The following is a 26827-nucleotide window of genomic DNA, read 5'->3' as shown; positions in this document are numbered from 1 at the left end:
TGACTTAAACTGATTTTATTCAAGCGCAGACATCAACTTAACTGTTGATCAAATTTCATGTCACGACCATGTATTATGATTTCTTCTTTACGGTTATTAAACAATGTTTTTCAGAGATATTGAAGGTAAAAAGAAAAGAAAGTAATGACAGCGGCAAAGGCAGCCGTTTGGTTCGCGTGTGGCTCGGGCAATTACCAAATTAAGTAGCATCGAGCATGGTTGGTACTTGGTTGGGTCATTGCTTAGCCACGCGTTAAGCTTGAGCGGAGGTCTCTGTGCACTAGGCACGTGTTGGAAATCCAGTGATCAGTAAAATGGGGATTATATCGATCACTGGAACTCTGCTCGTTACGACTGTACTGGAAATGGGTTTACTCTGTGGTTTCCTCTTGTCGCTATACTCTCACCATAAAGTGGGGTGTAGGGCATCACGTTACGATGCGGTACAGTAGGCAGAAGTCGGGCTACAGCCACACGATAGAGGCAAAGAATAGGAGAGGTGTAGCAATAACGATTAAAGGCAAAAGTGTTAATAGTCTTTACAGGGGATGTACACTGCAACAATTAAAATAAAAAAAAAGGGGAAAACGAAATAAATGATGATGATCTTAAATAAATTAAAATTCAGCTTACTTGACTGTTGCGAAGAACAGTCCTATCGTACTCAACTAAAAAAAAAACCCGCACTGAATATAAATTTATCAATACCTGATCAGGCGATAACGAACTGTCTGCTGATGCATTACGTTCTTGATTAGCTGCCGTCCGTTCAGTTTTGCAACTATTATGATAATCCAGTTTCGCTTTTTCGACTTTTTGCAGCAACTTTGACCAAGGTTTTTGAGCTTTTTTGAATGCATCCTCCATCTCTTTGCGTTCCTTCAAAGTCATCATCGACTGGAAAACATCATGATAAAAAAATACCAATTAGTTATTGCAAACATACGAAACTATTTATTTACTGTTTCATTGAACATCATTTTTTTACATAATAAATCAATTTCCATGATTCGTCTGATTGTTAAACACATTTAATTTACCTATAAATTTTTCATAAATTATTTAATGAAAAATCTGGAGAACGGTTGCCTCTGCGGGCCAGCCCCGAAATTTCCCGAATGCAGTATTGTGCATAAATGTTCAAACTCTTTTAGCTCAAAAAAAAAATCTGTCTATCGGTTGACCCTGCGGGCCAGCCCTAGAACTTCCCGCTGTTTTTGAGCTCCTTGAGCTCAAGGAGCTAGAAAACATTGTTGTAGATACATTTTCGAGCTCGAAAATACTTTTGTATACTATTGTTTTCGAAAAAACCGTTTTTTAGCATTTATTTCTCCCACGATATCTCACGAACAAAATAACCGACTTTGATGGTTGAGGCGGAAATCGGCGCGTTTTATTGAGTTCTAGAGCTGATTAGATTTTGAAATTGATCGGATGAGTCACTTCAAAGATAATCGAAAAAAACCGTTTTTTATCATTTCTTTCGCCAACGATATCTCTCGAACAAATTAACCGATTGAGATGGTTGGGGTGGCATTCGACGCGGCTTATAAAGTTCTAGAGCTGATTAGATTTTGAAGTCGATCGTTCAAGTCGTTTCTGAGAAATCACTAAAAGATTAAAAAAAAAAATTTTTTTGTTTTCGTAATTCGCCAATATTTTCGAGTCTACTTGATCAAATGATCTGAAATTTTCAGGAAAGTTGAGGGCCAACAAGCTCTTTCGATTGCCACCTCAACCATCCAAATCGATTCATTAGTTAAAAAGTTACAAAGAGTTTACACACACACACACACACACACACGCGTCGAAATCTGATGAAAACTCGACTTTCGAAAATCGGGGTGAAAACAATAACTTCCCAATTTTTCGAAAATCGTCGATTTTCTTAGCGGGAAGTTAAAAAATATGCTCTGCTTCGATCTAAGAAAAAGAAGAAAACCGAAAATAGTTCAGAAAATTAGATTAATCGTTATTTTTTAAATTATTCGTCATCAATATCTTTTGCATTAATTAACTGATTTAGATATCTGATGCAGCATTCGACGCAGTTTTTTACCCTCTAATGTTAAAGTCATTTTAGAATTAATCAATTTAACAATTCTAACGTTATTTAGAAAAAATTGTTGAAATTTTTTCGTTAACGATATCCGTTAAGAAAATTTTTACGTTCCAACCTGTACGTCAGATGACGTGAGCACTCAATTCTCTAATCACATAATTACTGACCTGAAATCTAATTAATTATTTTGTTGATCGATAATATAGCTACTCTCATATATTAAATTAATTATATAAAATCATATCTTTGTTGTACTAATACAGTAATCAGGAACTTTGCATTAGTGTGCAGTAAAGTGTTCCTTAAAAGAATTCTTCGAATTTATTACGATCACCTCACAAACGGTTTCAATTACGACAGAAAAAATTCCCTCAAAGTTTGAGCTCTTAATTCTAACGAGACCACGTGCCGCAAATTTTGTTTTTGTGATTTTTTAAGTTTATTACATTTATTTCTAAATGAGATCTACTTTATTAATGATTTATTATAGTTAGAAAATTGTAAATAAATAACTATTTTTATATTATAATACACAAAACTATAAACTTTTGGTTTATTATTTATTGCTTAAAACAAATAATAAACTTAAAAGTGCCCGACTTACTTAAGCAAATATTTAAAGAAATTTAATTTATCGATAATATTTATTAAATGTTAAACTATGGCATAATATGATGTCGCATATATATACCGATCTCATATATCGATTGAATGCATTATATATTTTTGGAAAAAACACAAAGTCAAATAATATAAAAAAAAAAAATATTTCTTGGAAAAATCACAGAAAAAATTTTGCGACAACTCTTTCCGTTGGAATTAAAAGCTTAAACTATAAGGAAATTTTTTCTGCTATAGTTAAAAACGTTTTGAGAGGTGATCGTAATACATTCGAAAAATCCTTTTAAGAAACACTCTACTGCACATTAACGCACTCTTGTCTAATTTAGCGGAGTGCGCTTTGATTTTTTGAAAATATTCGTTTGTTCATAAGAAAAACTCGTTCGAAGTTCCTGATTACTGTATTAGTGCAACAAAGATATGCCGTCCACCCACTTAGGTGCGAGAATGAAAAAAAGTATGAACTCCTGATAAGGATGCAGAGTGGTTTGATTTGTTATTTAAAAAACATTTCAGAGAGAAATAAAAAAAAGTTTTATTCATTTTTTTAACTTCCCGCTAAGAAGATTGAAAATTTTCAAAAATTCAGGAAGTTATTGGTTTCGATCCGATTTGCAAAAACCGAATTTCTATCAGATTTTGACGTTTTGAGGTTCTAGGAAGCTATCCTGACTAATTTCACGATGATGTCCGAGTGTCTGTGTGTATGTACGTACGTACGTTCGTAGTATAATAAATACTATATCGTACTATAATAAATACTTATTACCTTTCGTAAAGTTGTGGGCATTCAAATCTTGTTATCCAAAATTTTCAAAAATTTATAACTTTTTTAAAAAGCGATACAAAAATTCGAAAAAAATTTGGAAACCAGTTGACTTTGCGGGCCAGACCAGGAACTACCCGATGTTTTCGAGCTCAAGAAACTCGAAAACATTATTGTCAATACACGTCGAGCTCTTTGAGCTCAACAATAGCTTCGAATACTTTTACATTTTCGGGCTCTTCGAGCTCGAAACAATTTAAACATTGTGCTAAACCTCCGAGAGCTGGAGAAGTAGAAAATAATCAATAATCATTGTTTTTTCGAGTGTTGCTCGCGATCATGCTTGATGAATTCAATGTTATTCGACAGAGATTTATAGAAATGATTAAGACGGAAAGTTAAATGAGCTTTGAATCAAACCCAAGCGTTAATATAGGAATAATCAGAAAAACCATGTCAGAAAAAGTTATTTTTTAAAATTTTTGTTCATTACAAACGAACTGATTGCAAAAAATTATACAGCGATCATCAAAGACTGTAAGAACAAAAGGCTAGTGTAAGTTTTGGGACATATGATGAATCACATTATGCGTTGTCTGAAAAAAATAAAGGAAATTGTTGTTTTTTAAATTTTTCATTGTCGATATATTCTGAACTAATAGATCCATTTTTAGGTTTGAGGTGGCATTCAACACAATATTCCATAGTCTTCAACACTAGAGAATTTTTCGAAATAATTAATTGAACGTTTTTTATTTCATTTTAAAAAACAGTTTTTTGAAATTTTTTTGTTAACGATATCTCTTGAACAAATGATTCAATTTTGATGGTAGAGGTGGCAATTAACGCGGCTTCCAGAGTTCTAGAGCTGAATAGATTTTGGAATCAATCCATGAAGTACGTTAGAAGATATTTGATGAAATCATTTTTCAAAAATTCTTACTTTTCAAATAACTCCGAACCAACAGTAATGATTAAGCTTAAAAATTGTAGGAATTGATTAGCCGCTTTGAATGTCACTTGAACAATCTAAATTAGTTAATCCGTTCGAAATTTATAGAATACTTACATACGTACCCACATACATACGGGGCATTCCACGCCAAATCGACCACTTTTGACCCCGACCCCTTTCGATTTGGCTGAAAATTTTTTTTCCTTTCATACCCTATTAAAATCATTTTTCAGAAAATTTTCAAATTTTTTTACCCAACCCAAAAAAAGTTATGAGTTTTTCAAAAATAAGGCTTTTATTTTATCAAATAGCTATAACTTCTTCAAGAATTGACTAATCGGGACGTTTTTTTTTCTCAAAATTTTTGTCATTGAATGTACTTTTCAAAAAAAAATACAAAAAAATTTTATGATGATAAACTCTATGAAATTTTCAGTTTTTTTGAAAAAAACCGTGATTTTCTTAATGTTCGTCATTTTTTTGTTTTTTTTTTATTTTCTCAAAAAAAACTTCATTTAGTTCTGCAATTTTTCCCGCCAATCCTAGAGTGGGCCGACTATTCCTTCTATTTTTTTTATCAATTGAAAAAAAATTTTTGCCTAGTTGGGCTAATTTTGCTAAACATCAGTCTGGAAATTTTTGAGGATTTATAGATGACGTCCGACTTTGAAGAATTGAGACGAAAAAATTCATTGATAGTGGTAATCCTTAAAAAAATTTGGATTTTTTTCAAAAAAGTGAAAAAAAATTGTAGATACATAAATAATTTTATTATAATTTTTTTTAAAAACTAGACGTGAAAACAAAGAAAATGAAAAAAAAAATTGCCGTTTGGTTTATTTTTGACCATGTCACAGGCTGTCGAAAAAAAAATCTAACGTCCATCGCTATTTCAAAAGCCTGTGACATGGTCAAAAATAAACCAAACGGCAATTTTTTTTTTCATTTTCTTTGTTTTCACGTCTAGTTTTTAAAAAAAATTATAATAAAATTATTTATGTATCTACAATTTTTTTTTCACTTTTTTGAAAAAAAACCAAATTTTTTTAAGGATTACCACTATCAATGAATTTTTTCGTCTCAATTCTTCAAAGTCGGACGTCATCTATAAATCCTCAAAAATTTCCAGACTGATGTTTAGCAAAATTAGCCCATCTAAGCAAAAATTTTTTTTTCAATTGATAAAAAAAATAGAAGGAATAGTCGGCCCACTCTAGGATTGGCGGGAAAAATTGCAGAATTAAATGAAGTTTTTTTTGAGAAAATAAAAAAAAAAATAAAAAATGACAAACATTAAGAAAATTACGGTTTTTTTCAAAAAAACTGAAAATTTCATAGAGTTTATCATCATAAAATTTTTTTGTATTTTTTTTTTTGAAAAGTACATTCAATGACAAAAATTTTGAAAAAAAAAACGTCCCGGTTAGTCAATTGTTGAAGAAGTAATAGCTATTTGATAAAATAAAAGCCTTATTTTTGAAAAACTCATAACTTTTTTTGGGTTGGGTAAAAAAATTTGAAAATTTTCTGAAAAATGATTTTAATAGGGTATGAAAGGAAAAAAAATTTTCAGCCAAATCGAAAGGGGTCGGGGTCAAAAGTGGTCGATTTGGCGTGGAATGCCCCATGTATTTTTTTATATATTCTAAGATATATTTTCAACACATTAAAAATACATTTAAAACATATAAAAAATATATGAAAATCAGCTAAAGGTTAGCAATTTAAAATATATTTTTTATACATCTTTTATATATATTTATATATTTTTTATGTATTTTTAATACATTTTTTTTATATGAAAAATATATTTTTGTAATATTTTAACATATATTTTTTTTATAAATTTTTTTCATGGGAGTATAACCTATTTTTTGAATCAAATAAACTTTGGTAATACTACAATATTAGCATAAGTAATTTGACAATATTGAATAGCGTTATCTACCAGAAGCATTGTGGATACCGCCAAGCAGTATGGGCTTGACGCCCATACTGACATAGGCTCATCCGCCATGACTATCGTGAATGTTACCATTCCCGTGATGGTCAAATCATCTATACTCACAATTTTTAAACGAATGAAAAAATCTTTGCTACCATACAGTATGGTAGAATCGACCATACAACATAGTGGTATCCGCGAAAAATTTCTTTCCGTGTACCTCACTCATCGATTTTCGCAAGCCAACCCGCATGAAAAAAAGATATATGATAAAAATATATGGAAAAATATATGGGAAATATATAATAATATATTCAACTTTATATACTATTTTATAAAGTTTCATATACATGTTTTCGCCGATTAAATATACTACTATATATTTTGAACTATAGATAATTCATATATAAATAATTATATTCTCGTATACGCTGTTATATATTTTAAATTATATATCTTAAAGCATATTGTTTAACATATAATTTATCATATATTATATGAATATATTTAATCATGTAGCGCAAACCATATATTCTCAAACTTATATTTTATTTATTTTACTCCAAATATATTGTATCATATATTTCCAAAATGTATTTATTTATACAATACAAAAAATATATCTTATGATATATTTTTTAACATATATTTTATTGTATATCGTTAGCCACATACTCCATCATATAGTTTATGACATATATGTTATGCTATATTCTCAATCATATACTTAATGAAATATTTTTGAATGTATATCATTTGTTATCAAAGGAAATATATTATAATATAGTATTAAACAGATCTCTTTAGTCGAGTATGCCTTGAATTTATTTTCATTTAATATACAGGTATAAAACAATAGGAACTATTTTGTTGCTTACACTGTAAAAAGAGCGGTGTTAAAAATGGACTCGCTTTGGCACCGCCCGGTGTAAAAATGAAATTACACCGGTATAGGAGGAGTAATACACCGGTGTTAAAAATACCGGTGTAAAAGCGGAGTAAAAGCGGGGTAACAGGTGTAAAAGTGGAGTAATGCCGGTGTAAAAGCGGGGTAAATTGCATCCGCTTGGAGTATTAACTTTAAAGATTATAAAACATAAAAAATGTCAGTTCTTTATGAAAATTAATAAAAAATATCATTTATTAACAAGTATAGTGATCGAGTAAGTAAAAATATTCACAAAGTAAAATATTTTAACACCGGTAAAGAATATCTACACTGGTGGCGGTGTTATTTTAACACCGATCCAGAATATTTACACCGGTGGCGGCGTTATTTTAACACCGGTATAAAATATTTACACCGGTGGAGGTGTTATTTTCACACCGCTTTCGGGGGTAAATTTAACACCGATAATTTTAACACCTACACCACTTGGACTTACCCCGGTGATTTTTTACAGTGTAGTAACAGCAGATTTTTAAAGATAAAAATGAAAAATAATAACTTCTAATAGTTGAAATTATAGTTTTGAATAAAAAATTCTTTAGGTGTAAATCTTAGAAGTAATTTTCAATATGTTATACTGTAAAAAATTTGTGGAGTGAATGCAGAGTAATTTGAGAGTGAATGCGGAGTGTTTTATTCCTTCACTCTGGTAATCCGAGTGATGGGAGTGAAATTCATTTCGAATTCACTCTCGATTTTTTGCATTGAATTGTAGTAAACCGTGTTTACTTATCTAATCCGAGTGAGTAAAAAGCAAATGTTCATAAATTTCCAAAGTATAATATATTATTCAATTATGAATATTATTTTATTTAATTAACCATATGTACCAATTAGTTTATAAAAGAATAACATAAATTAAATTAGATGAATGAACGGATTGGTAAAAATAAATTCGATTTAATTATTGATTTTATTCAAATTCTTGGTCAACTTCTTGGTCAACTTCTTGGTTAACTTCTTGGTCAACTTCAGGTTCAATGACTATGGGATTTTTGCGGCGCATTTCTGTGAGCATATTGTTAATAGCCATTCCAAATAATCCGCGCTTAAAATCTCGGGGAAATTTATTTTTCACAGCTTCTGTAATAAGACAAGCTTAATAACTACCAAAACATTAAAAATTTTTATAGTATTACATTATGCGAAAAAAAAAAAAAATCGTAATATCGTGTTCCTAAGGCAAAAAGGACCTTTTTAACAATCTTGTTCAAGGCTTGAGCAAGCCTGGTCTCAAGATTGATAGACGTTATAGTGTCTTTTCCTACCTATGTGTCTTGCTGCAGATACATATGGCCAGATTTCAATAGCGAATCCAGTACAAGCCTTACACAAGAAATTCGTGCCAGATTCTAACTCAATTCTAGAAGAAGACTGGCGCCAGCAGCATGTTGAAAATAGTTGCACATGGCTTGCTCAAGATCTGCTCAAGACTCAAGGTCAATTCTTTGCAACGTCTCTCTCTCTCACTGTATATAGTGATTGAGACAGCCGTTCTAAAAAATTGACCTTAAGCCTTGAGCAGATCTTGAGCAAGCCATGCGTAAGTACCTGCCCTAAATTACTGGTGCAAGAAATGCACCAGAAACTTTTCAACTGCACCGTATCTTAGATATCTTCAATATTGTTGTGTGTAATACCTTGAGCAAGTCATACACAAGTCTTGATGACAATTTTTTGCTACATGAACTTGCGCAAGACTCATAGGTAGAAAAAGACACTAGTGACCAGGAGTTTTGATCAAGGTACTAGCACCAGAATCTTGCTCAAGCATGTGTTACTTGGGGATGAATCTCAAATTATACACCCTTCTTGCTCTGCAGAGCGAAAAGGACGTATAAAAACATGTTTTTGCTCCAATCAACTTTGTAATGTTATAAATATAAAAATTTACTGAAAAAATGAGAAATAAATTGTTTTTCCAAATACTTCCTTCTTCCTTTAAGAAAAAAAAGAATAGACTCTTGGGATGTCAGGATGTCAGGATTTGATAAAAGCTTATTTTGTAAAAATCTAACTAAATTCAATAATTTTTCAAATTTACAAAAATTTTCCATTTGAAATACGTTCTTTTTGCTTTATAGGAACGCGATATTTCTGAGCTTTCTGAGCTTGAGTACATCAAGAAATTTTGAAATTGTCTCATAAGACCAATCGTTTTTCAGGTTATTAAATTCAATACTAAGAGAGTGAGGGGTAAAAACGGAGTACTAATACACGTATTTATGTATCTTGTTTTACCTATCTCTTCCCTTATTGTAACACAGTCGTGAAATGTAATTGACTGCAAACTTGTGTCGTATTAAGATTGATTGGTTGAGCATTAAAATTTTTAAGACCTAAAACTATGCAAGCTCAAAGCAAGAAATTATTATGGAAAAATATACCCTCAATAACTCCGATGATGTTGCTGTCTAATCCAGGGCGAAGGGGAGCATCTTTATTTATTTTACTGGCCCCTCCACGCAGATTACTGGCTAATAAAATTTCTTTTGGAAAAAGCGCTTGGGTTAACGATATACCCATTCTTTGGAAAGTCTCACGACTATCTGCAGTCTCCCATTGTCGACGAGAAACAAATACGTTTGATCCTTGGTGCCCAATTTCAATCTTAGGAAACATTAAAATTCCGAATACTCGAAAATTAATTTTTAAACTTGTATAAGATATTGCGTTACAGATGCCATAAGGGCGTATACCGGCAATAGATACCATTGAAAAGACTTTTTTTTCAAAACTAATATTTTTTTAATTTTAATTGTTTTCTAGTGTATAGCCGCAATTACGGCCTTTTACACTTTTTGCCTTTATATCGCAACTGCTTTACTTTTTCTTGCTTTTCATTGTGCGGATGTGGCCCGACTTGTGCTTATACTGTACTGTACCATTACGGTGATACCCTACTCCCCACCTTAGCTGTGGGAGTATACTCTCTTAAAATGAATCAGTGAAAAGTGCTGCAAATCAGTAAATATTCTCTGATTCGCAGCACTTTTTACTGATTCATTTTAAGAGAATAGGGGCAAGGGAAACCACAGAGAAAACCATTGCCAGTACAGTTCGGTTTGGGTGAAGTTCACTAGAACCTTATCCCGCGCCTAACGATCAGAGACCTCCGATCGAGCTCAACGCGTGGCTAAGCGGTCACCCAACCAAGTAGCGATCATGCTCGATGCTGCTTAACTTAGGTGATCGCCCGAGCAACTCGAGAACCGATCGACTGCCTCTGCCCCCTCTTTTTCAAAACTAATATTTTTTCACTTAGAAAAAAAAATTTTTTTTGAAGAGTAAATTGTTCTTGATTAAACAAAAATTAATTTTTCCACAATTAAATTTTTTTTAGGGGTATTATACTTTTAGATCATAATTACGTCGATTTTGAAAAAAGAAAAATTTTATTCGCCCTTATGGCATCCGGAAGCAATAAGGGCGTATAATTTTTATACACTCTTATAGTGTCTGTAACGTTTATACACTTATATACAATATATAGATTATAATCTATATATATAGATATATACGAACTTCACTATGACTTATAAAATCTTTATCGTAAAATCGTACACAGAAAAAAAGGTTTACTAAAATCAAGAAAATTTTCAGGAAAACCTTTTTTTTCGAGCAAGAAGAAAGATTCTTGAGAGAAGAAAATTTTCTTGGCTTAAGAAAAATTTACTTCAACCCAGATCTGTGGTTCTGTAAAGTATTCTTTTGAGTCAAGAGAATTAGTTGCCGAACGAAAAACTTTTTTTTTCTGTGTAGTTTATTTTTCTAATTTTTTTTTCAGTTTCTTATATGCTTGGACTATTGTTTAGACAACAAGTATTATAAAATGTTTACTTGTTCATTATCATCACCGCGATGATTGGCACGATCATTTTGTATTTGAATGAAAGCTGCTTGCGATCGTTTAATATTTTTCATCTCTTCACATAGTTCCGAAAGTTTGTTCTTTATTATTTCATTATCTGAAAATCATAGCATTATATTTTTGCATAATGTTATAGAACTTCAAATTAATTTTCTACCGAATAATTTTTAAACCGATATTTTAAATAAAGATATTAAAATATCAGTAGTTACAACGACATATTTTTTTATGGAATAATTTATACCACGATGAATTTTATTATTGGAAGAAATATTATCTTCAGCATTCTTCTCAGGAATTATAATAATATCTTCATCATTACTTGAATGATCTCCTTCATTTTCAATAACCTTCTCATCAAAAAAAAAAATTATGAGAATATAAATAATAAAATGAAATTGTTATTGAACTAGAAAAATTTTCTTACTGGGGATAGTGGAGGAATGTTTTGGCCAGCTGCACCTTTCTTTAATTTGTCATCAGTTTTTAATAATTTTTTGTACTTCTTTGGCTGAAAATTATCATATAAGAAAAATAAAAGTCACACCGTTGTTACTGTCAATTTTTTTCAAAGCAAAATATTAATAAAATATTACTAATTCTTGAGAAGTCGATTGTATATCCTCAATATCGGATTGACTTTCTAAATTTCGCTTGTGTGATAAAGTTCTTGTTTTTTTTGAGATTTTTAATGGAGAAATAATGCCTTCCAACAGAGTGATTTCATTTTTTAATAACTTCATACTGTCTTTTAATGATAAAAAATAATCAGTACATTGTATATAATTAAATTGTATATGAATAAGCTATCAATAAATAAATTGTAAGTATGAAAATTGTAAATAAATAAATTGTCAATTTAAAAATTGTAAGTATGAAAATTTTAAATAAATAAATTATCAATTTAAAAATTGTAAATAAATGAATATTTCGGAGGTTATTTACGAGATATTTTGACAACACGAGCATCAAACATTTTCCACCCAGCTTTTGGCTTTTTTAGTTTATTGTAACGCCATTCAACTAAATAAGTCTCCTTATCTTCCAGTGGATTGAAAGTTTCAATATCAAAATCACGAATCCATTCAGTTGGAATCCCCGCAGTATATGTTTGATCGAATTCTCCTCCAATCCATTGTACGAGGGCAAATATTTGTCTTGATGCAATTGAAGACATTATTTTAATTATGAAAAAAGTATATAGTTAAAAATAATGCAATTGATTGATATTAATATGCAGTTAATATGTTAATATATGCAATTATAATTAATATAAGTTAACTTAATCCACAAATGATAATAGATTCAAATAATTTAACAACAGTTTTATGACAGCTGTCAAATGTAAGTTATTATAAAAATTGATGTTCATTTAAAAAAAAAAAAAAAAAAACGATCACTTCACATCTAAATAAAAATAAATGCAATGTTTGAATATTATTAGAATTCACAAACTAAGCAATCTTTACAATTACAATGCCTGCAAAGAAAAAAGTTCGAGATTATCAAAATGACGGAAAAGAAGAAGGACCAAAAAAAAGACAAGGCCCTTACAAGCAATACAATACTTTTCGAAGTGTGACTAAAATTCCAAACAGAACAAAATATGATTGGCGTATGAAGTTAAGAAAGAGTCAGTAAGTATGTTTTTTAAAAATACTTTATAATTTGAGAATTTGATGCGAAGGATTTTTTTTTTATCAGAGTATGAAAAAATGCGATTATAAATAGAATAAAAATAGCAATTTTTCTTTACTCAAATTCAACATTCAATATTATTTAAACTAAGTGATGTTTCTAATAACTTATAAATTACAAATTTTTTTGAAAAATCCGAAAGTCAAAAACAGACAACTGTCATTCCGCGTATTCTTATGTAAATATAATATTAAACGGTAGATATCATAATTATAGACAAATTGAAAGACCACAAAAAAAGCCGACACCGTTGCAATCACTAAGTCTTGAAAGTATGATCATCGAGATTCAAGAATCAAAGACAAATGAGGAACAAAATGTGGAGGAAAGATTTACAGATCACATTACTGCTGAAACATTAGAACTAGTTAGAATGGTGAGAATAATTTGATGATTTTTATAATATTGTTAAAGAATAACTAAATTAAACGTAGTATTCAAAGCATAGATACTTTACGATGAAACTATCAACAATAATATATTAGATTATAATAAAAAATAAAAGTAGAAAAGCTTTCAGTAATGATAACGCAAAGAAAATTAAGATGATTGTCGTTCCGATCTATGTTTCAGTATAACAGAGCTTCCTGATTGACACATTTAGTAGCTTTTCTACCAGTCAAATAATCGTTTACTCACTAGTAAATCCACTTAGGTCGTTCTGGCCCGTTGCTGTCAACTTTTTTGAGTTTCAAGTCTTATTCATTGACACATTTAGTATCTTGGAGCTGAACAATAATTTTCAGAGCTTTTCTACCAGTCAAATAATCGTTTACTCACTCGTAAATCCACTTAGGTCATTCTGACCCGTTGCTGTCAACTTTTTTGCGTTTCAAGTCTTATTCATTGACACATTTAGTATCTTGGACCTGAACAATAATTTTCAGAGCTTTTCTACCAGTCAAATAATCGTTTACTCACTCGTAAATCCACTTAGGTCGTTCTGACCCGTTGCTGTCAACTTTTTTGCGTTTCAAGTCTTATTCATTGACACATTTAGTATCTTGGACCTGAACAATAATTTTCAGAGCTTTTCTACCAGTCAAATAATCGTTTACTCACTCGTAAATCCACTTAGGTCGTTCTGACCCGTTGCTGTCAACTTTTTTGCGTAACATATCTTTCTCATTGACACATTTGGTATCTTCGAGCTAAACACTCATTTTTTGAGCTTTTCTACCAGTAAAATAATTCCTTTATTTTGATTTTCATGAAGTTTTGCCATTAATTGTGATGTTCTATTGTGTCTATTTTTGAATACATTCATTCGCACTTTTAATATCGCTGATAAATCTACAACGTATAAATTAAATACTTATGGTCTCTTGTAGTGTGGATCTATCAGCTGTATTCCTAGCATTAATCGTCAGTTTTATCATTATGATTATTTTGTTTTACATTTACTAAGCTTTTCTCCAAGTAACGATTGGGTAATGCATATTTTTTTTTTTTTAAGGGTCATCAGGAAACCAAGCTGAGCTATCAAAAATCTTCTACGTGCGTTGATACTACTTCTATAGATGATAATGCGTGCAGAGCAAATAATTATCCTCCAATCATTCTTGCGTCCCACCGAAAGGAGATACCAAAACATCATCTTATCAACAATCTTCTTGTCATGGCTATTAAATGGCGAAGAAATATCACTCATTCAGTTGCGCAAGATATTGTTAACTTGCTTAATATTTACTCCACAACCTCAGATGCTAAGACTTCTAAATATTACTGGAAAACAATTATTGATCGTTACTCTCACAATATTTTAACTCACTACATTTGTGTGCAATGTGGGAATTATTTAGGCAGTGAAAGTAATTGTTCAGTTAATTGTAGTAACTGTTCAACTAAATTTGATTCTAAGTCAAATGAAGGCTCATTTTTACACTTACCATTAACCTATCAATTGCGCGAACTGTTTGAAACTACGGATGCTCATAATTTGTATTCTTTAAATCGAGAAAAAGTGAATAATCATGCGTTTGAAGACATTTTTGACGGCAAAATGTACAAAAACCAAGTAACACATGATGATATGATTTCCATCAATTATAGCGTCGATGGAGCCCCTATTTTCGATAGTTCAAATACCTCAATTTACCCTGTACTTTGTTCGATTAACGAGCTAAATCCATTTGAACGTAGAAATCATATAATGCTTTCTAGTATCTGCCCGGGAAAAAATGATTTTGCCTAATCATATATGATCATGCATAATTGTCTATATATGATCAGATCCAAAAATTGGCCAGGTCTGATCATACATAACTTGATCTGTTTATACATGATCATATATGATTATATATAATCATGCATGAACGAATATAGTCATTTTTAGAATCTCATTTAGAATATCTGTAAATTATTAATTAAGTAGTTTAATTAGGATTTATTGTCTTCATCAATATCAATGTCGGTTAAAATTAAATAAAAAAAAAAAAAACAAAAATTATTAACCATCGACAATTATTTTACTACGAGGTCACCCATCCAATTAATGACCAACGCCGATGCTGCTTAACTTTGGTTATCGATGGTTTGTAGTCTGATCCTCTAGTCTGTTATACACTTACAATTAAGAAAAGTTTATGGCATTACTTAACTCAAATAATCAAATTGATACTTTATACTTTTAAATTACTGCCGAAACCTTTGAACATTTTTTAAGTATTGGAGATTTAAGTTTGATTGATAGTTGACAGAATAAAAATTTAATAAGATTGATATTAAAAAATTGTCATATTATTTAATATATATATATATATATATATATATATATATATATATATATATACATTTAAATATTTATAGGTTTCATATCAATGAAATCTGATCAGATTTAATCATAGACATATATAACTACATATAGGTTTATATCAGTCACGTCTGATCAGATCTAATTATATATAGGCCTATATCTAATTATATATGGGTTTGTATCAATCATGTCTGATCAGATCTAATCATGTATAGACTTATATATGATCATATATGGGGTTATAACAGCTAGGTATGATTATATCTAATTATATATAGACTCATATATGATCAGACCTGATCACATATAGACTTGTACATGATTATATATGGGGTCATAACAGCCAGGTATGATCAGATCTAACTATATATAGACTTATATATAAATAGATCTGATCATATATAGACTTATGTATGATTATATATGGGGTCATAACAGCCAGGTATGATCAGATCTAACTATATATAGACTTATATATAAATAGATCTGATCATATATAGACTTATGTATGATTATATATGGGGTCATAACAGCCAGGTATGATCATATCTAATTATACATAGACTTATATATAATCAGATCTGATCAGATCTAATTATATATAGACTTATATATAATCAGATCTGATTATATATAGACTTATATATGGGCTTATAACAGCCAGGTATGATCAGATCTAATTATGTATGGGGTCATATATAATTATATATAATTATATATGACCCCATATATAATCATGCATGATTATATATAACTTCATATATGATTATATATAATCATATATGATCATATATATGAACATATATAATCATATATGATTAGGCAAAATCATTTTTTCCCGGGTGGTTTGGTTCTGGTAAACCAAAAGATATGAATGGATATTTAAGGCCGTTTACGGATGAAGCTAAAGAACTTCTGAAAGAAGGTTTCACATATTCATATAAAGGTCAGACATATCACAAGAGAGTTGTAACTTTGATGGGCGTGTGCGATTCGGTTGCTCGTCCTCTTGTACAATGTGTGAAGCAATTTAATGGCGAGTACGGATGTGGCCTATGCTTACACCCAGGAAAAAGAGTTAGTAAAGGCAATGGATTTACAAGAACTTATCCCATTGTAGATGGAAACCCTTTTGGTGACGGACTAAGAACTCATGACCAAACTTTAACTCATGCTAAGGAAAAAAATATCAAAGACCGCAAAGGAGTGAAAAAATTATCTGTTTTATGTGAAATTCCAAATTATGATATTATTCATAATTTGGATGCTGAATGGATGCACTGCGTTGGGCTAGGAGTTTGCCGTCAATTTACAGATCTATGGTTCAACTCATCAAACAAAGATGAAAAATTTTATTTTGGAAAAGAGATTCAATCAGTAGATTCCTTCATTACCTCATTTCGTCCAACGTCATATTTTTCACGAACACCAAGACCTTTGACAGATCGTAATCATTGGAAAGCTCATGAGTGGATTTGTTTTCTTTTAGCATATAGTTTGCCTATGCTTCAAATTTACTTTCCGAAGAAATATGTAGATCATTGGGCATTGTTAGTTGACGGAATAGCAATAATAGTCAAACGATCCATAATGAAGTCAGAGTTGATTGATGCTAATCAATATTTGAATGAGTTTGTTCTTGGAGTTCAAGAGCTATATGGGGAAAAATTCGTGAGTTTTAATGTCCACTTATTAACTCATTTAGCCACCAGCGTTGAAAATTGGGGCCCTCTCTGGACTCACAGTGCATTTATTTACGAAGACTTTAATCAAACTTTAGAAAATTATGTGAAAAGTCCTAATGGAGTTATTATTCAAATTTGTGACTCATTTAGATTAAAATGTGTAATCGATCGACTCTATAATATGTGTAAAAATGATTTAAGCTATAAACAAAAAAATTACTTGGATCGATTAATGAATTATAAGCTGGTACAAAATAAAACATCAAGTGAATGTAGAATATTAGGTAGAAAAACTTTAGTGAAGTCGTTATCCATGGACCAACTATTAGCGTTAAAAAGATTAAATATCGTAGTTGATTCAACTACATACATTTTCATTTATACAAGATGTAAAATCTATCAAGAAATCGTAACAAGTGCAAAGTATAAACGCGAAAAAAAAAGAATAAACTTTAACGTCATGTTAGTAAATGGAAAAATTTTTGAGATACAACATTTCTTAAACTTAAAAACGAGATCTGAAGAAGACAATTATTTAATTGGTTACTATTACACGATAAAAAAAAATGAATCTCTGATGTATAGCAGAAAATTAAACCATTTTATTGTTTTAGATAAAAAAATACCGATTTTAGCAGCTGTAAAAGTTGAAATGATAAAAGAAAAAGTAATGATCTTTACAATTGCAAAATTAAAATTAATAGTGGCTTATGTTCATATCTGTCATTCGGAATTACTAACTTAATAATTAAAAAGATAATTTTGTACAATAAATTAACAATTCAATAATGTATTTTGTACTAATTTGATTTTTTTTTATCATTGATTATCATAGCAGAATGTTACAGAGGGCACGCGGAACTCGAAGTGATAGCTTTGAATTTTTTTCCACGAAAATCACGAGATAGCATGAGTTTATGGTGATTATGGGATCGTTCCGACGAATGGATTCTTATGGTGATTTTTTTTTATACTTCTTATGCAGCAACGTTCGTAACTTCAGTTTCATTTGCCCTCTAAAAATAATTTTTTATGTATAAGCATAGAGCTTGTATACGATGAGAGCCTTATCCGGTTGCCTCATTTGGCGCGAACTTGGTTAAAGCTACCACCAGCTAGTATGGTTTCCAAACCGCTGCCTAAAAAGGAAGACAAATTAGGCAGTGCCTCGCAACTGCGTGACTGTCGTGATCTTAACCTAGTTTGGTTGCCTTATTCGGCGCAAGTCTGAAATTTGGCATGCCTTATTCGGGCCTAATCACTACCTAACTAAAATTTCTAGTCGGGTTCATTTACGATAGCTGAATTGAAATGAAATTTATTAAATTAGAGTTATTAATTTATCCAAAAAAATTTTCATAATTTTTTTTACTTCATCTATGGAACTAGAAACAATTTTCTTAGACCTAATTACTCTAGATATTATATACATAGTTTTCATATTGATACAGATATCAAATTTCCTGTAATTTTTTTATCCATTCAATTTCTTTAATAGTATTATTTTACTCTCATTATTACTAAGTTAAATAATAATCTATTGCAATCATCAACAGTGATATACTGTACCAAATAAAATCAATTAATATCTTAGTAATATACTTGTTGAAGTAAAAACTTGACTTTCTACTTCATTCACTTGTGTTACTTTAACAAAAAAATTTAATACTGCATACTCACACATGGTAAGTGATCTAACAGCAATCCAAAAATGACCAATAGCAATTCGGGAAATCGTAAAACGTCGATAATTCTTTAAATTTTTAATTTTAAAAATTGATCTGAATATTGTCACTTCAAAATTGTTTTTAATTTTTATTTTTTCACTGAGAAGTTATTAATTGAAAATGTTGATGAAAGTTTTGGTGATTTTTAAAAATATATCAATACTTTTTATAAGCTTCATCACTTCATTTTATTTACTTTTTAAACTGAATTTTTTTTTTTTGTAGCTGCGGAATATGCATTCTATCGAAAATTTTTCGAAATGCTCTGAATTCGAAAGTACATAAAATTTATATAAAAGCAATAGAAAGAATTTATGTTTTTGATCTAATTGAATGTGGATCGTTATTTTTCATAAATTATAAGTTAACTAACGTTCCAAACTTACGAAACTATGATGATACGATTGACATATTCTTTATTATTTTTTTCGAGTTCATTTGGTCCGCCATATATTATAGTCATATATTATTTATTATAATAAAAACACATATTTTAAAATATATGGTAATGATATATGTTGTAATAAATAACAGTAGTACATATATATTATTATATATGTGACACAATATATAATAATATAAAGTATTCTATACATTATCTTAAATATATTGTAAGTATATTATATAATATATAGTAGTGCCATATATAACCATATAACTAAATTTCATATATATGTATTTATACGCAAAATCATATATTGTAAAATATATGGCGAAGATATAATTTCATAATATATATTAACATATACTAAAGAATACAGTTGTTTTCGCCACATATATGACCGGATATTTATTATATATGATGCCATATATTTTAACCATATATGTTTTTTTCATACGGGAAGATATCATGATAAGTCATCTCATGTAAAAATATTGCTGCATCACCGACCTGAGAAAGTTTTTGTACCTGTTACATTAATAACAATTAATTAATCACTCGATGCATCGATGAAAAAAAGTTTTTATAGAAATTGAGTAATTTTTTATGCTATTCTTCAGTTACGTTGATTATATAATATATATATATATATATATATATATATATATATATATATATATATATATATATATATATATATATATATATATATATATATATATATATAATTTGTAGCAAATGATCTATTTATCTTCAAATTTGGCTTCCGTGAATGAAAAAAATTTATTGAAAATATTCAATTTCATCGGCACTGCCCTGATTAAAAAAGTGAATTGAAAAGTATTGAAAATTATTTCAATTCTTTTCAATCCCTCGGCGGTTTTGGAAAGTATTGAATGGAATTGAAATTTTGATCGTTTGAATACTTTCCAATTTCAAAGTGGAATTCGAAAGTATTGAAAAGAATTCAATCTTTCATCATTTCAATACCTTCCAATATGGAATTATTTTGGTATTGAGAAGGATTCAGAAAAATTCAAAAATTTCAATTCATTTCAATCTTTTTCAATCCCACACTTGATCCGAAATATCGGATTATTTAGGTATTGAGAAGGATTCGGAAAGATTCAAAAATTTCAATTCATTCCAATCTTTTTCAATCCCACACATGACCCGAAATATCGGATTATTTAGGTATTGAGAAGGATTCAGAAAGATTCAAAAATTTCAATTCATTCCAATCTTTTTCAATCCCACACTTGATCCGAAATGTCGGATTATTTAGGTATTGAGAAGGATTCAGAAAGATTAAAAATATCAATTCATTTGAATCTTTTTCAATTCCTCGGAAGTTCAGAAATTCTTTTATTATTTTGGGATTGAAAAGTATTCATTTTATGTCAAAATGAAAACCTTGGGGTATAGAAAGTATTCGAAAGGATTCATTTCTCATCTTTTTCAATACTTTTCAATTCACTTTTTTAATCAGAGATGTTATAAATAATAAGTTTTTATAATTTATAAACATTAAAATAATCTTAAAGTTAATTACCTTGTAAGAAAACGTTTTCGGAAAATCACCCAATTGCTGTACCATTTCATAAATTAGTACAGAATAACCTTTGAATCACTTTTAGTTCTCTAACCTATTATTTTGGGAATTGATGCTTACTTAGGATTTTATTACTCGAATCGAAAATTTACATGGCGCCATCTGCCAAACAAAGACAAAATGAATCGATAGAAATGGTGTGGAAATAAGGCCCTTACATTTACGCAGCGTGGATTTATCAGAACTTCTCAAGTATGAACAAACATGTCCTATAATTAACCCTTCCTTACCCACGCTATGAGCGTGGCGCCGCCTTTTTTAAATTTTATTTTTTTTTCTCGTAACTACTTAAATTCGTAGTTTTGAAAAAAATTTAATTCTTTCTTTGATCTATTAAAAAATTTTTAATGCTATTTACATGCATAAAAAGCCTTGAAAAATATTTTTACATTCTAAAATTCGAGACCGAGTTTGAGAAAGCGGCGCTCTGCCGCCCATCGTGGGTAAGTCTCCCGATCTTTTTCAAATTGCGCTGTTGCCAAGTTTCTTTGCCGCCAGTATTTTAGCCTGTTTTACCACACGTTCAACACAACTGGTATAGAGAAGTGATTTTTCAGGTTAGTTTTTATTTTAATTATATTATTTACAAATTAATTGTTATTAAATAATAATTAATACTATTTATAAAAAATAATTTTGTTTTATAACTTTGTGAGTATTAGAATTTTCATTATTTAAATTCATAATACCTATTTAGTATGTAAGTTGAAAGTGACATCATGAACCATAATAATAAATATTATTGTTAAAATTTTTTTTTACTAAATTAAATTATAAAAATATTCATTACATAATTTATATGATGTATGAAGTATTTTCATAACGAACATTATTTATTTTAGAAAAAATGCTAACAAGAAGCCGTGCAAGATGGTCAACTACCAATGAACGCGCTATCCCAGAAGATCCCGGTGATTCTGATGACAGTGTTTATTCTGATGAAGAACCTGAGATTGGATCGTCACAGTTGAATAATTCTAGTGACGATGATTCTAGTGATGAAGACGATGATGACCATGAGTATGTTCAAGATGCAAATAATAATATAACTAGCAGCACAAAGATTCAATCCAAGCAAAATTTTTTTTTGGCTAAAGATAAGAAAACAAAATGGTTTATTGAACCTCTTGTAGGAGGGAAATCTAAAAAAAAGAATGTTCTCACTCAAGCTCCGGGAGTGAAAAGACTCGGTTGCGCAGCAAAAACACCTTTGGATGCATGGAAACTCTTTTTCACTGACGAAATTTTGGAAAGTGTTGTGATCAATACAAAAAAAAAATTACAAAAACGTCAGGCTTAATATAAACGTCTTAACGAATGTCCTTTGACGAACATGGAAGAAATTCAAGCTCTTCTTGGATTATTATACTTGGCTGGGGGTCTTAAACTGTCACACACTCAAGCCAATGATTTATGGTCAATGGACGGTACTGCCCCTGATTATTTCAAATCAGTAATGAGTAAGAATCGATTTACTCAATTATTAAGCGCACTTCGTTTCGATGATTCCGAGACACGTCAAGAACGAGCACAAACCGATAAGTTAGCTCCGATCAGAGAAGTTGTCGATCATATGAATAATAAATTTTTGACGCTGTATTGTGTGCATGAAAATGTAACGATAGATGAAATGATGTTTGCATTTAAAGGACGTTGTAGTTTTCGGCAGTATTTACCCATGAAACCTCATTCGTACGGAATCAAAACTTTTGCTCTTGTTGATTCATCTAATTACTATACTTCATGCATTGAAATTTACACCGGAAAGCAACCTCCTGGGCCTCACTTTATTGATAACTCTCCGAAAGCTGTAGTGCGACGTATTGCTGCATCAGTTTTAAAAACTGGGAGAAATTTGACAATTGATAATTGGTTCAGCTCTGTTCCTTTAATTGACGAACTTCAAGAATTATACGCGACGACTGTGGTAGCAACGTTGAAAAAAAATAAAAAAGAAATTCCTTCTGAATTTATAACGACAAAAAATCGTCCGATATTTTCATCATTGGTTGGATACAATGATGGAAAAATTTTGACATCTTATGTCCCAAAAAAAAACAAGTGCGTGCTAGTCATTTCATCAATGCATGAAACTTGTGAAATTGATGACAGCACTAGTTCTAAACAAAAACCAGAGATCATCACATATTACAATGATACCAAAGGTGGAGTAGATACGGTGGATCAACTGCGAGGAAATTATACGGTTGCACGCTGTTCAAATCGGTAGCCGCTCACAGTATTCTATTCAATGATGGATCTTGTTGGAATAAATTCCCAAATAATTTATTTTGAAAATACACAGACTGAATTGTCTCGTAAAAAATTTTTAATTAATATTGCCAAAGAATTAACAAAGCTTCTGATGGTCAAACGTTTAAAAATTCCGACCATTTCAAATTTTTTACGTACTACTATAGGACAAATTCTCGATATTAAAAATAAAAATGTTCCTATTGTTGTCGATAAATCAAGATCTCTATGTGCATACTGCCCAAAAAAAAAAACCGCAAGACTACCCTCGTTTGTAGCTATTGCGAAAATTTTATATGTGGAGAGCATACGCGTTCAATGTGTGTTAAATGTTATGAAGAAAATGATTCAATAGAAGATAGAATTTAGTCATGCACTGATAGAAGGATTTCTTAGCATTTAAGAAGATTTCTTTGTATTTAAGAAATCATTTCTTAAACATCATATCTTAGCAATTAAACAATATTTCTTAGTATTTAAGAAATATTTCTTTGTATTTAAGAAATATTTTTTAAATACTAAGAAACGATGTTTAAGAAATGATTTCTTAAATACAAAGAAATATATTTTAAATACTAAGAAATCCTTCTATCAGTGTGATTGCATTTTCATCAATCACACTTGTTTTGCAAGCTCCAATAATTAAATTCAAATGCGATAATTTTGCAAAGAGTTGAATAAATCAATAATTTTATTGTTGTTATATATACTAAATTTATAATTAGAAAAGTAGTTTCATGTGTGATTGTTCAATCGAATTGAGATTGAAAATAATTATAATTTTATGGTTGTTTAAGTAATGACGTAATATGTAATTGAAAAAAATTTGCAATAATTCAATCGAAAATTTCATTTAATTAATAATTTTATATTTGTGATTGACACTAGTTTCTTATGTTAAAAACGTATTTCACGTGTAATAATAATAATAAGAAAATATTATTATATAAAATAGAAATATAATACTATTCATAGAATAATACAATATTTATATATATATGTATATAAATATAAATAATAAATATAATTGAAAATGTTAAGTTTTCGATTTTTGATAATAAATAATCTGGTTCAGTAATTATTAAATACTGTATAATAGTCGTGGTTGAACGTTCGGCAACAGCGCGTTCAATTTAACACGGTGGCGCGACGCTAACCACGTGGGTAAATTCGGCTGGCAAAAGAACGTGGGTAACGAAGGGTTAATCACGTAAATTATTTACTGTGAACCACCGTAATGCGGCAGTGTACGATAGCTAGTAGGCTGTATTGTAATCAACAGTAAAGATATTACTCATAATAGTGAAGAACCAGAACTTTGTTTTGATGATCGCACAAATAGGTACCGTATTTTTATCATAGTTCTACCGTTAATTTACCCTATCTTGCAGTCATGAAATGGCAGGATTGAGGTAGAATTGCGGTAATATTATGGCAGAAGTACGGTAAAATACGGTAGAACGACCGAAAATTATGGTAGGATTACGGTAAATTACGGTAGGGTTACGGTAAATTACGGTGGGGTTACGGTAGATTACGGTAGGGTTACGGTAAATTACGTTAGGTCTACGGAAAGACTACGGAAGGATTACGGTGAATTACGGTAGAACTACGGTAGGATTGCGGTATGACTACGGTAGGGTTACGGTAGAACTACGGTAAGATACGGAATGTTACGGTATATTACCCTCGTACCGTAATCTACGCTAACTTAACGTAATTCTACCGTAATATCGGGTCCGCCAGGGAAATAAACTTCAAGATTACAGTACCTGGATTCACAGCAACTTAATTATTTAATTTGTTAGTAGACTGATTTCAATGTATTATTCACGTTGTTTACTTCTACATTTATTTATTAACAACCACGAAATGAGACAATGAATTTAGACACTTGTAAAATGAACTAAGTGTGAGGACGCTGGTAAAACTAGTGCGGAACTGCACAAAAAAATAGTTAACTTGAATGACGGAAAATATTCTTGATTCAAGAAATTTTTGTTGATCGATTCGGAAAATAAAAAATTACTTGCACCAAGTAAACAATTATCTTCAAATTTTTATCTTGAATCAAAATTTTTTTGCTCACGTCAACATATTTTTACACTTAGATCAAAAAATTTTTTCCTTATTTTAAGAGTTAATATTTCTCAAAGTAAGAGATATTTTTTTTGGAGCAAGAAACATTATTTTTTTGTAGCAATATTGAATATTTTTGGTTAAAGAAAATAAAATTTCTCGAAACAAGTAGGGGAGAGGTGCTGCCGTTGTAACAAGGGGCAGTTGTAACACTCAATGAAAAACTATTAAAAAAACTAAAAATTATGATTATTTTTTTTTTAACTTATTCAAAATAGTAAATTATTGACTAGATCAAAGTTTCAGTTATTAATTTTGTTCCGATATTAAAATATTGAGAATTGTTGAAAATACGCGTGAAAACTTTTTTTTGTACGCTTCACAATTTTTTTAATAACAAATTTGTTTTCTAATGTTATGATGTGAGACTTGTATTAATACTTTAAGGGACAAATCAAGAGTATTGTATAATCGAATTTTATATCAATTTACTGATTTTTGTTGTTGTAATTAGATTTTTATTAACAACTCTGCGTGAGGGTCAGTTGTAACACTTGAACGAGTAGCAGTTGTAACGGTGACACGACCGATGATCCGAGGACAATTGATCCGCGACAGTTGATCCTTGCGACGATTGATCCGTCGATAAAATGCGTGTGACATGAAAAATTACGCCCTTTTTTAACTAATTTGTGTGTGAGTATATTTTTTATGTTACACGCACACAAAATTAGTGAAAAAAGGGCGTGATTTTTCATGTTACACGCATTTTATCGACGGATCAATCGTCGCAAGGATCAATTGTCGCGGATTAATTGTCGCGGATCAATTGTCGTCGGATCATATGTTACGTAACCGTATAGATCAAATTGAACGGAATATAGTATAGTGCCGGATAGCTCAACTGGTAGAGCACTCGGCGCGATACCGAATTGGTCTGGGTTCGATTCCCAGTTCGGGCTATCTATATTTTTCTCAATTTATCTATAAATTGTCTTATTGAGAGGTTTGCATGTTTAGGTTTCCACTATATTTAAATGGTGTATTACCGTACGAAGGACGGTGTGGCTCAATAAGTTATAGATCAAATTGAACGGAATATAGTATAGGGCCGGATAGCTCAACTGGTAGAGCACTCGGCGCGTTACCGAATTGGTCTGGGTTCGATTCCCAGTTCGGGCTATCTATATTTTTCTCAATTTATCTATAAATTGTCTTATTGAGAGGTTTGCATGTTTAGGTTTCCACTATATATAGATATAGGAAAATAGATATAGGAAAATAGATATAGATATAAATATAGACACCAATAACAAAAAGCAATTTGGTGAAAAATATCTATTTCGTTCCGTGTTACAACTGCCCCTGCACTGTGTTACAACTGCAGCCCACGCACGCCGCCATCTTGGCCCCTGACTTTAGTTAAATAAATTCATTTTTTAATAAGTTAACATTGACTTTTTACAA

General features: G+C 30.3%; 2 protein-coding genes across 7 annotated transcripts in view; both read right to left on the bottom strand.

Annotated features, from left to right (window-relative positions):
- LOC130674844 (protein kinase C and casein kinase substrate in neurons protein 2) overlaps positions 1-26827 on the bottom strand; it is a 139886-nt gene that overhangs the window by 86585 nt on the left and 26474 nt on the right. For all 5 annotated transcript variants that reach the window (XM_057480273.1, XM_057480270.1, XM_057480271.1 and 2 more), the window contains exon 3: positions 709-897. In XM_057480273.1, coding sequence (XP_057336256.1) covers positions 709-897 — 189 coding nt within the window. The remainder of the gene's footprint in view (positions 1-708; positions 898-26827) is intronic.
- Positions 8123-15108, bottom strand: LOC130674845 (uncharacterized). Of its 2 annotated transcripts, XM_057480276.1 has the most exons (8): positions 13507-15108; positions 12115-12326; positions 11766-11917; positions 11597-11680; positions 11414-11519; positions 11139-11266; positions 9686-9908; positions 8123-8381 (listed from the first exon to the last, which is right to left on the bottom strand). In XM_057480276.1, exons 2-8 carry the CDS (start codon positions 12143-12145, stop codon positions 8212-8214), a joined length of 894 nt encoding a protein of 297 aa, XP_057336259.1. In that variant the 5' UTR covers positions 12146-12326; positions 13507-15108; the 3' UTR covers positions 8123-8211. The 2 variants fall into 2 exon arrangements, with proteins under 2 accessions (XP_057336259.1, XP_057336258.1); XM_057480275.1 differs by lacking the exon at positions 13507-15108 and having other exon boundaries at positions 12115-12462.

The sequence above is a fragment of the Microplitis mediator genome, chromosome 9 (genome assembly GCF_029852145.1).
Source record: "Microplitis mediator isolate UGA2020A chromosome 9, iyMicMedi2.1, whole genome shotgun sequence".
NCBI classification, from domain to species: Eukaryota; Metazoa; Arthropoda; class Insecta; order Hymenoptera; family Braconidae; genus Microplitis; species Microplitis mediator.
This window is presented reverse-complemented; position numbering and strand designations above follow the sequence as displayed.